General features: G+C 43.0%; 1 protein-coding gene across 2 annotated transcripts; it reads left to right on the top strand.

The window, feature by feature from the left end:
- The first annotated feature begins 956 nt into the window (after positions 1-956).
- Positions 957-8,228, top strand: Zscan26 (zinc finger and SCAN domain containing 26). Of its 2 annotated transcripts, none has more exons than XM_090356183.1 (5): positions 957-1,096; positions 3,148-3,220; positions 4,484-4,714; positions 5,126-5,243; positions 6,994-8,228. In XM_090356183.1, exons 2-5 carry the CDS (start codon positions 3,206-3,208, stop codon positions 7,863-7,865), a joined length of 1,236 nt encoding a protein of 411 aa, XP_090212309.1. In that variant the 5' UTR covers positions 957-1,096; positions 3,148-3,205; the 3' UTR covers positions 7,866-8,228. The 2 variants fall into 2 exon arrangements, with proteins under 2 accessions (XP_090212309.1, XP_090212308.1); XM_090356182.1 differs by having other exon boundaries at positions 4,484-4,804.
- Positions 8,229-12,010: the final 3,782 nt, after the last annotated feature.

Raw genomic sequence — 12,010 nt, 5'->3', positions numbered from 1 at the left:
CTTTTAAACTTTTAAAAGGTACTCCCAAGCTTCTGACACCCCAAAAGAAAAAGACAACTCTCCCTGTTATAATTAAACTGCTTGTTTTTATTTTTATTTTTTATGTTTTCATTTTACTTATGGACATATGTCACTATAATTGTTCTTGTGCTACTTAATAATATTTCAAAACTATCAGCTGATAAATAGAAAATTGTTCAGATTTTTAAGTTTATATTATTGAAAAACTTTTTTTAAAGTTTGTGGTAAGGTTGTCAAAAGGCACTATTTCTGTTTGCTAAAAATTATTTATTTAGTGCTGGTACTGGGGCTTGAACTCCTGGACTGGGCACTGCCCCTTCAGTTTTTTTTTTTCCTTTAAGGTTAATGCTCTGTTACTTGAGCCACAGCTCTACTTCTGGCATGACTTTTGTTGTTTCTTTTGCTTTTGCTGGGCTTTATTTTGTTTTGTTTTTAGTGTTTAATTGAGATAAGAGTTTCTCAAACTTTTCTGCCCAGGCTGACTCCCCATGAGTCAGATCTCAGCCTCCTGAGTTGCTAGGATTACAGGTGTGAGCTATCAGTGTCCCGCTCTAAAGTTGTTTTCCTATTCGTACACGATGTTTTCTTTTTTCGCTTATTACAAACAAAAAAATAAGTTTTATTATTCTCTCCTACAATAATAGACTTTTTTGGTCACTTCAAACCTTTCCAATTTTCAAATACGTCAATTTTCCCCCAATACTTTGACAATTATTTTTGTCATTGTGTTTTATGATTTAACTGCAAAGGATAGCATGCTTTTATTTATGTGGGTGAGTAAAATGGGAAGGCAGCTACTTGTGATAACATTCACCTAAACTGACTTGGTTTTGAAATGAATAAAATTCCAGCTTTGAAATGAAAACAGGCACAGGTCAGGAGTCTGGCGCGCGCATGCTCATTGCCTGCCCTGCCTCTGGGTTTCGGTGGGCGGAACCACTTTACCCTCGCCCAGAGGCAGCTGGACCGCCAGCAGCGGCGTCCTAGAGTCCAAAGTGCGTGGGGATCTGAACATCGGAGGACAGCTACCATCCGGTTTGCGAGCGTCGGCTGCTCCTGCCAGGCCTGGGACCAAGTGAGTGAGTGATATGTGGGCTTCAGTTAGGGCAGAGCTGCGGCCTGTTGGGAGTGGTGGCTTTCCCCTGGACGCAGTGCAGCGTTCCCCAGTCTCGGTAGCGGGAGAGGAAGGGTCAGTCCTGGGGCCTGTGAAAAGAATGGAGCCGACAACCTAGTTCACTGGCACAACCTTCTGCTGTATATATATATATATATATATATATATATATATATATATATATATATATATATATATTTTTTTTTTTTTTTCCATTGAATGCAATTTTAGATAGGTCCTAATACGAAGATAATGGTGACAGAAAACTGAGAGCGAGAGGAAAACTCTGGGGTGGCTTTTGAGTGCCTGAGATTGAAGCTCTCAAACCTGAATGAAACTTGTCACATTTGAGGAATAGCAGGGAGACCAGGGTGGTTAAAATGCAGCCAAAGAGGGTAACTGGATAGCGCGATAGCATGTAGAAAGTGGACATTCTGTTGTATAAAGAATTCGTCTTTTCTTGGTGTAAATTTTAGTACAATTTCTTGTTGTTTTTTGGTTTCTTTTGGGGTTTTTTTTGTTTGTTTCTTGGGTTGTTTTTTTTGTTGTTGTTGTTGTTGTTACAGGTACTTGGGGGCTCAAACTCCAAGGTTCTCGTTTCTCTCTCTCTCTCTCTCTCTCTCTCTCTCTCTCTCTCTCTCTCTCTCTCTCTCTCTCTCTCTCTCTCTCTCCCTCCCCCCTCCCTCCCTCCCTCTCTCTCTCCCCCTCCCTCCCTCCCTCCCTCTCTCTCTCTCTCTCTCTCTCTCTCTCTCTCTCTCTCTCTCTCTCTCTCTCTCTCTCTCTCTCTCTCTCTCTCTCTCTCTCACACACACACCCCTTTTTTCTTTTTGAAAGGCTGGCACTCTACCACTTCAGCTAAGCCTCCACTTTCTGCTTTTTGCTGGTTAATTGAACCAGTGTCTGACAAACTTTTCTGCAATCTGCAGATCTCAACCTCCAAGACCGATTTGACTTTTCCCATCCTTCCTTTCTTCCTTCCTGCCTGCCTTCCTGCCTTTCTGCCTTCCTCTCCTTCCTTCCTTTCCTCTTCCTCCTCCCCCTTCTTTTTGTGCCAGTCTGGGTTACCTCTCTGTCTTTTTAATGGTTAATTGGGAATAAGAGTCTCACAGACTTTCCTGCCTGAGCTGGCTTTGACCAGAATCTTCAGATCTCAACCTCCTGAGTAGCTAGGATTACAGGCACTAGCCACTGTTGTCTGGCTTTTGGAAAAATTTTAAGCAGAAAAGAATGTTAGACTCAAAAGACACAGAAAATAGGCAAAAGGAGGCTCAAGACTAACACAGGTTTACTTGAGAGAAAAACCTTCTGAGGATGACCGGCCACCTTACAGGCTGAAGGTATATCCAGTGAATGAGTGGGAAATCCTGGAAGGGGTATTGGAGTTTGGAGATTAACGTTATTTGGGCTGATGGAGCCAGATAATGTATTAACTGGGTCACAGCCTGAAGGGCATTTAGGGGTAGGGTAAGGCTAGATGCTTGCCAACCACAATACTGGTCTGGAGTCTCAAGACAAAAGCAACCATGGCCAATGAAATTTACCAGAAAAGACATGATTTGACTTCAGTTTTAAAGCATCTTTAGCTGATAACACATGATGAGAACAGGCTGTCCAGAAATGAAAATGAAGTCAAGAATACTTAAAAACTGTTGCTCACTCTTCAGTCTAAACATTGGTCTCATCCCAAAGTGCACAGAAATATCCAGAATAATGTGGGACCAAATATCTCAATATTCCATGACCCAGAATTGACATATGGATTAATCATCACAACACCCAATTTCTAGCTCATAGTCATTGTTTTCTTGGACCCTTTCCCTTCCACTGAGAATACTAGCATTAAACAGGACATGGTGGGCATTCCAATAGCCCCGGCCTCTTAGGAAGCCATGATAGAAGGATCCCTTGAACACAAGAGGCTGAGGCTGGCCTGGGAGAAAGGTTATTACCATTATTACTACTACTTGTATCAGTGTGAACTGTTTCTGTAATTTTTGTTATTATATTTTTAGGAGCATCCTTGAGGATATAGTCAAAGTACTCCAAACATAGAGAACAATCAAGCTGGGGATGGCAACCACGTTGGTGAGTGTTCATGTGATGTGTCCTGCCTGCTCTGAATCAGAATAGAGAGGAGCAATATCACCAGCAACCTAGACCAGAGGTCTGACTGTGAGGATACCAATAGACCAGATGTGGACACCAAAGCCTCAGGTGTCCAGTCAGAGATATGTGGTGGTAAAGCGAGAAAGAAATGTATTATTCAGAGTAGCCTCACTCAGGAGAAACTGGAGGTGCACTGTCTTCAGGATTTACTGGGGAAAGACAAAAGCTAGGGTTGAGGGGGCAAGATATGACTATGCATACTCATAATCAAGCAGTCTTGACAAACTGCAGTCTGGGTGATCTTTGTCTCAGGTCTAGTTCTACAAGTCCTGCTAGCTCCAAAGAAGTCATGATCATTTAAAGAGTCCTATCAGTTCTCTGCCTTCCGGGCATAATTGCTCCCACTTAGGGAACAGATTCGTATTATAGGGTAGTGTGCCTGCAAGGCTTGAAAGTGTCAGCAGTTCTCTCTCCCCGCCCCCCTCCCTCTGTCTGTCTTTTGCTGGTTAGTTAGAGAGAAGAATCTCTTGGATTTGTCACTAGCACCCTACCTTGGTTATTCCTATCTGTCCTTAGCTTTTGTTTGTTTTGTTGGTCCTGGGGCTTGAACTCTGGGCCTAGACATTGGACACTGTCCCTGAGCTTTTTTATGCTCCAGGCTAGCAATCTATTTGAGCAATCTATAGCATCACTTCCAGCTTTAGCTGAGGAGTTTATTGGAATCACATGGACTTTTCTGCCTGAGCAGGCTTCAAACCTTGATCCTCAGACCTCAGCCTCCTGAGTAGCTAGGATTTCAGGCATGAGCCACTGGTGCCCAGTTGTCCTTAGTTTTGAAAGGGAAGACGAGAGTTTAGATAAATTTAGGGGTAGCCAAGTGCTAATGGCTCACTTCTGTAAACCTAACTATTTAAGAGGCTGATACCTGAGGATATTACTTTGAAGCCAGGTAGGAACCAAAAATCCAGTGGCGAAGCTGTGGCTCAAGTGATAGAACCCTAGTTCAGTGACAGCACTCAGGCCCTGAGTTCAAGACTTAGTGCTAACACACACACACACACAAACTAAATTGGCCTAAACTAACAGTTTTTACATAGATATTTGTTAAATTCTTAACATAACTATGTGCAGAGTTGACTCAAAGTTTAAGGTGGAAATAGCTACAGGCCCAAGTGAAGAGCCAGCACTTTTTAGAAAAATCAGCTGTTATGTGTCCTTTATAACTACTCTGTTTGGAAACAGGAATTCACACTGCAGGGCAGCAACAGCAGAGGGGATGGACAGGAACCACTGTGCAAGCAGTTCAGACAGTTGCGCTATAACGAAACTGCAGGACCCCGAGAAGCTTTGCATCAACTCCGAGAGCTCTGCCGACAATGGCTGCAGCCAGAGACCCACACCAAGGAGCAGATCCTGGAGCTTCTGGTGCTGGAGCAGTTCCTGACCATCCTGCCTGAGGAGCTCCAGTCTCAGGTATGGGAGCATCATCCAGAGACTACAGAAGACCTGGTGGTTGTACTGGAGGGTTTGCAGCAGAAACATGGAGAGACAGAAAAACAGGAGGTAAGGGTCAAATGTCCTCTTTTACAGGGAAGCAGGAATGTCTGGCCAGACAGGTATGCCTCAGTGCAACAGTGGGCAGAAAATAGCCACGCTTAGGTTCAACTTCTTACATGTCTGAGTGTTCATCTCTGAAGGTCTTTCTTTAATCTACCTGACCTCTTCTGGGAAGAAATGAAACATGCTCCCAATTCTTGACATTTCTCTTTGTTCTCTTTTCTATCATTGGAGCCCTTTTGTTTTAAGTAAGATTCCTAAACCCACATGTACTTCATTATCTCTACATGTATCTGATGGTGTCTACATGTACCTAATTATCTCTAGGACACATACAAGGGAAAAAAAGACAAATCTCCGGTGGAAGAAACAGCTTCTCTCAAAGCAGTGCCAGAGCCGCAGGTCCTGCCTGACTGTGAAGTCCAAAAACCTAAGAAAGAAAAGGGTAAGAACTTGGTTGCAGATTGTCACATGGGAGGTTTGAGCTATGCAGCTCTCACTGCTTCAGCACCCTTGGGGATTTGTGTTTTCATTTTGTCAGATTTCTTGAGGTATCATTATATCAGTTAATTTTTTTTGTAACTGTACCACTCAGTGAGGTTTTTCTTGTTGTTTTGTTTTGTTCTGTTCTTGGCCAGTCCTGGAGCATGAACTCAGGGCCTGGGGGCTGTCCCTAAGATTCTCTGTGTTAAAGGTTAGCCCTCTACCACTTGAGCCACAGCACCACTTCCAGCCTTTTCTGAGTAGTTTATTGGAGATAAGAGTCTCGTGAAGTTTCTTGCCTGTGCTGGCTTTAAACTGTGATCCTCAGATCTCAGCCTCCTGAATAGTTAGGATTATAGGCATGAGCCACTGATGCCCAGTGGGTCATTGAGTTTTCATACGTGTAAAACAAGTATAGTGTCTCTCCCTTGCTTTTTCTCTATCTTTAGTGTTACCTTAGTTCTTCCACTGAAGTTACATTTCCTTCTGATGATTTTCCATAATTTAAACATAAATTCTTCAGTGTTAAAGAGGGGCGACCTCTTTAAAAACTTTTAGTGATCTGTGATCTTGCTAATCTTGCTATTTTTTAAGTGGTATTGGGGCTTGAACTCAAGTCCTTGAGCTTGCTAGGCAGGTTCTACCAAACCTCCAGTCCTTATTTCCTTTTTTTAATGTTTGAAAAACTTCAACTGGGCACAAATAGCATCCTAGCAACCCAGAAGGATGAGATCTGCGGATCAAGGTTTGAAGCCAGCCTGGATAGAAAAGCCTTTACGACACCTATGTCCAATTAACCAATACAAAAGAAATCCAAAAGTGGAGGTAGGGCTCAAGTGGTAGAATGCCAGCCTTATGCATAAAAGCCAAGCAAGAACATGAGACACTGAGTTCAAGTTCAGTCCTGGGACACATAAAAAATGAACAATCATGCCTCTGTGCCTCTGATCATATAAAATATTTATCAAAATGGAAAAAACAAAATAGATAAATGGAAAATAAATGAAAAAGTACAGAAAAAGGAAGTTTTCCACCTTCTCCAAATGTGCTATGTATCACACATAAACAGTTTAAAATAAACTATTGCCTATCACAAAGTTATATCCTTCCCCAAAGTCATTCACTATTAACAATTTCTTGTGTATCATTCCACATCTAAATTTTTGTGTGTGCCAGTCTTGAGGCTTCAACTCAAGACCTGCAAGATGTCCTTGAGCTTTTTTTTTCTTCTGACAGTGAAGGCTAGCACTGTACCACTTGAGCCACAGCTCCACTTCCAGGTTTTTGGTGGTAAATCAGCTCAAAGTCTAGCTTTGAGCCGGCAGGGTGGCTCAAGCCTCTAATCCTAGCAACTCAGGAGGCTAAGATCTGAGGATCAAAGTTCAAAGCCACCACAGCACAAAAGAACCTGAAACTCTTATCTCTAGTTAACCTTTAGAAAATAGGAAGTGGGGCTTGGCTGAAAAGTAGGGTGGTAGCCTTGAGCTGAAGAGCTCAGGGACAGTGCCCAGGCCCAGAGTTCAAGCCCCATGATCCACAAACAAAAACAAAACAAACAAAAAAAAGTCTAGCTTTGAACCTTGATTTCTCAGATCTCAGCCTCAGATCTGTTTCACAAGGAATGACAGACAGCACTTTTACTTTGCATTTTTCTCCTAGTTGAAGTCTGCTTTTCCAGAAGCAGAAGAAATAGTATATATTTAATGTTTTAGGTGAGGAGACAAGGACTGAGAATGTGAAGCTTGTTGCAGTGACGGATTCTTTTGGGAAAGTGGAATCATATAGGAAAATATCTGATTTCATGGAGATTCATCACGTGGTCATGAACTTGGAAAAACAGCAGATCAATTCCCAGGGTACCACTGACTACACATGCTTGGATCTGACAGAAAGTGCAAGTCCATACGCAGGAGGAAAGCACTGTGAGGCCCAAGTGTGTCAGCGTTCTGTTACCACATGTCAGGAAGTGCTCTCCAGAGAGAAAAGTCATCAGTGCCAAGAGTGTGGGAAAGTCTTTCAGAGGAGTTCACACCTCATCAGACATCAGAAAACCCATCTAGGTGAGAAACCTTATGAGTGCAAAGAATGTGGAAAAGTCTTCAGCCAGAATGCAGGTCTCCTGGAACATCTCCGAATCCATACTGGAGAGAAACCTTACCTGTGTATCCACTGTGGGAAGAATTTTAGGAGAAGTTCTCACCTCAATCGACACCAAAGAATCCATAGTCAGGAGGAACCCTGTGAGTGCAAGGAGTGTGGAAAGACCTTCAGCAAAGCCCTGCTGCTCACACACTACCAGAGAACCCATAGTCACTCCAAAAGCCATCGGTGCAATGAGTGTGGAAAAGCCTTCAGTTTGACCTCAGACCTTATTCGACATCACAGGATTCACACAGGAGAAAAACCTTTCAAATGTAAGTTATGCCAGAAAGCCTTCCGACTAAACTCACACCTCGATCAGCATTTAAGAATCCATAATGAGGAAAAAACGTACGAATGTAGTGAGTGTGGAGAAGCCTTCCGGCAAAAGTCAGGTCTCTTTCAGCATCAGAGACATCGCCACAAAGGCAAACTGGCATCATGAGGTATTCGGTCCTTGTAGATCATTAGAGAGGATACATTGCCAGCAGATGGTATTTTATGTAATGTACCTCTACCCAACTCTGGCATTAGACAATTCTTGGAGGTCAGTTTGGAAGCTCTTTGTCTCTATTTCGTCTCCTCTGTTTTCCTTGAAATAATTTTTGGACAATAGTTTCACCCTTGTGATAGAACTTCCCAGAGCTTTTGATATAAATGCATGATTATATATCTGCAAATAATAACCTTATGGCTAAATAAAGACGATGAATGTCCACAGCTTCGTGCAGAACAAGGGCAGGCTGATATTTTTTCAAATGCTATAGGGACAGACTCATACATCTATTTGTAGAAATCAATCACTCAAATATGTTCTGAAATATAGAAAAACAGTGGTCATTTTCCCACTAACTTCACTCCCTCCCTCCCTCCCACTGACCTCACCTTCCTCTCTTCCCATACACAATCAATGGAAACATTTTAGAAAGGGAAGATGATCTTTTGTTGGTTAACTATAGAGCCTGTCCTCCGAATTATCTTTGTGCTATATACATGCTGGTACCAGGTCTTGAATTCAGAGCCTTATACTCTTGATTGGCCTTTTCACTCAAGGCTGGAGCACTGCCACTTGAGCCCCACCTCCACTTACAAACCTTTTGCTTCTTAATTAGAGATAAGAGTTTTGGATTTGTCTGCTCAGCCTGGCTTTGATCCTGTGTAGGATTACAACATGAGCCACCAGTGTCTCGATCTGCTTGATTTCTATTAGGCATTTGACACAGAAAGTAATAGAGACTGGCACTATTTTTTGTTGTCACTTATAATAAGAACAAACCAACTGAAAGAGCAGCAAAAGAAGGAAGCCAGCTTCTGACACAATATTCCCACAAGGGTCAGGAGAAACTTCAAGGTAGCATCTATAGCCTTCAGCTTCTGAGGTCCACTTAGAAGCTGGTGGGGGGCAGTCGTACTGAATGCTGCGTTCAATAGAAGTTTCTTTTTAAGTTTGTCTTTGAACCTGATGAACAACAACAACCATGTCTAATGGATTAAGACTCACAAATCATTAAAAAAAAAAAGTCTTCGTGGAAGATGCTTTTCAATATAAACCACAATACCCTTGGTACATGTCTCTTTTGACAGCCATTTGGCCCGTGGTCATTAACCTAACTGGTGACTAGTGCCCAAGGAATCTTCGTTAGCATAGAAAAACACAACTATGGCAGCTCATTAGCATTGGAGAGCACAATCACTTCACAGACCAAGGATTTTCGTTAGCCATTGTATGTGAGGGAATGGAAAACGGTACAACTTTTTCACAATATCATAAGCCATCCTTATTAACATCCCCCATGGGAGGGGTATGTTTGTTACCATTGATGAACTTATAACACCCAGAGGGTTTAAGTGAACATTTTATAGATCAGGATAGACATCAATAATATGTATCCTCTATTATAGTGGTTGTTGTTTTTACACTTACAGAGGAAACTAGTTTCACGGCATCAAAATCTTCTGATCCACCCATTCATTCCCCCCACACCCAGTCCCTGCATCGTAACCTCTGGAGACCACTAATCTGCCTTTTGCAGAATGATCTGGGCTGGCTGCGATCTTCAGATCTCGGGTTCCTGGGTAGCTAAGATTCCAAGCATGAGTCCACAGGGGCAGGTTCTGGCCTGAGTTTTCATTGAAATAATTTACAAAAAAAAAAAAAAAAAAACTGCGTAGCGATGAGGTAAGTGAAGAAGGGTCTGAACGAGATCCCCGCAAAGAAATGCCCCTGGCTGCGCGGCTGTTGCTCCGCCCCATGCACCAGTGAGACTGGGCGACTTTCCTAGAGAGACGCGGAGCCCGCCCGGAAGCCGCCGCTAGGTTGCCGGCGCGGCGGGAAGCTATGACTCCGGCCTCCCGCTCCCGCTGCAGGTAGCGCCCCGCGCCCCCAGCCCGGCCGCAGGAAGCCTCCGGTGACACTTACCTGCACGCGGAGGCTCCACTGCGTTTTAGGCGGGTGAGGTGAGGTCCAGCGGGCCTCCCAGCTGCACAGCCCGGGGTTCCCGGGAGACTCTTAAACAGGGTCGGCGGCCACATCTTTGTGGTGCATGGTCTTTTAACTCATAGTCTGAGCCAGCCCCTGGGACGCCACCCATTGGACTCCGTCTGCCGTGTGCCAGGCGCTGTGCTGGGTGCTGTCGTGCCATCTTAGGATCCATTCTGGGCCTGCCAGAGCCCTAGCATCTCAGGTACCACTGTGTAAAGTCATCCATCCAGAAGCCCACCAGTATCTGTTGAGTACCAGGTACGTGTTGGGCTTGCAGTCTATGCAGAGGTAAACATCTGTCCTCAAGCTAGAGTGATCTGTTATCTAGAAAGGAGGAGGGAATGGGTCGTTTCCCCTGGGAACACCATAAGGTCACTTGTGTTGCATGAAGGACAGAACAGTTTTGCCCTTGTCCATTGCGTTTGCCAGGGAAGGTTATGCTGTACACAGGAGGCATTTGCACTGAGCCTTGAGAATTTGCATTTTAAAAGATGCACGCGGCTCTAAAGTACAAAGTGAATGGGAGTAATCAACATGAGTAATCAACATGGCAGTGACATGAGAAATTTGGGGAGACCATGGATTTCTTCAAGGTAAGAAAAAACAAGCTTTATGCCCGGAAAATATTGAGGTGCTTAGTAAATTGAAAGACCAAATAAAAACCAGTAGATATCAGATCCTGGGGAGTTTAAATTCAATCTGTAGTAGAAACAGACTGTTTACTGTGCTATTACACCATAATCATCAATCCAGATGATTTATGTATTCTCAAAAAATGTAGAGATTTTTTTTCTCCCACCAGCAAGCAAGCAGTTAATTTTTCCTGGGGCATCACTGGGTATCCCTGAGACTCATAAGTTGAGAACCTAGCTACACAAGACTGCCTTCTACTTCTGGGGTCAGTTGTTTCAGCCCCAAATTATTTTACCTGTGCTTGCCCAACTGGCTAGAAATTAGAATTCCTATAACCTCTTGCTTGAAGTCACATAAGAAAACACATTTACTGGTGTAGTGTAAAGGATACAGAAGGAGAATTGCATAGGGTAAAGATAAAGGATGTGCAGCTTCCATCCCCTCTATGAAGGAACCAGCCTCCAGAAATTTCTTCACGATCAGCTTTTTGGAAGCTCCACGAATCCTGTCCTTTTGGGCTTTTTATGGTGGCCTCATTACATAGGCATGATTGATTAAATCACTGTGCATTGCTTATCAACTTACCTTCCATTCCTGCCTCCTCCCTCCCAGGTTTGGAGAGTGAGGGTCCCAATTCTGTAATCCTGACTTGGTCTCATACTCAATGACCAGCTCCTGTCCTGAAACCACCTACTTGCCCACCAGCAGTCGGTTGTTAAAATATAAAAGGATACTACTCTGAAGGTTTTAAGGATTTTATAGGTGTTACATGCCAGGAAAGTAGACAAATATCAAACACAGATTTCACACTCTCCAAGGTATAGTGAATGTGGTCAGTATCTGCTTTAGGAAATATTAATCCAATGATGGGTGATTGAGCAAGAATGTAACACACACACACACACACACACACACACAATTGTAATAGCGAATAGGATAATAAGGGGGGGGAAAGGAAAGAATAGCTATAGGGCATTTTGTGGAAAGAACTGGACTCAATGATAGAGGCTGGTGATAAGCTTACATGTATGGAACATGATGACAGCAAAAGAAATGGAGAAATTGAAAATGGGTGACTTTTTTTTTTTAATGATTTTAGAGATTGAGCTTCCATTTCCTTTTCCTTTCCTTAGTCTCTCACTTTGTAGCCCAGGCTGGCCCCTGCCTCCCAATTGCTAAAATGTGCCACTACACTTGGCCAACCATTCTTACAGTTAACCTTCTCTCGTATATTACATCCCTTACCACTGGGCTCAACACCTGTAGTGTTTAAGAAGTACTTCTGGTTCACTTTTTTTGGGGGGGGGGGAACTCTCGTTTTTATTTTTCCACAATAAACATTGTATATGTACTTTTAAAAGTATCATCATATATACATATGTATCATCATCAGCTTATTCATCATATAAAAGAAAGCCTACGTCATCTAACAAATCATACATTTAATTTTTATATTCAATAGTTTCTTTGTCCCT

Source organism: Megascapheus bottae, chromosome 22, assembly GCF_031878675.1.
Source record: "Megascapheus bottae isolate mThoBot1 chromosome 22, mThoBot2.hap1, whole genome shotgun sequence".
NCBI lineage: Eukaryota > Metazoa > Chordata > Mammalia > Rodentia > Geomyidae > Megascapheus > Megascapheus bottae.
The sequence above is the reverse complement of the archived record's forward strand: the minus strand, read 5'-3'. Positions and strand labels throughout refer to the sequence as shown.

Coding starts and splice junctions, on each gene's coding strand:
- Zscan26 (XM_090356182.1), top strand. Junction 4,805..5,125: donor GAGAGACAGAAAAACAGGAG/GTAAGGGTCAAA, acceptor AATTATCTCTAG/GACACATACAAGGGAAAAAA. Junction 5,244..6,993: donor AAAACCTAAGAAAGAAAAGG/GTAAGAACTTGG, acceptor TTAATGTTTTAG/GTGAGGAGACAAGGACTGAG.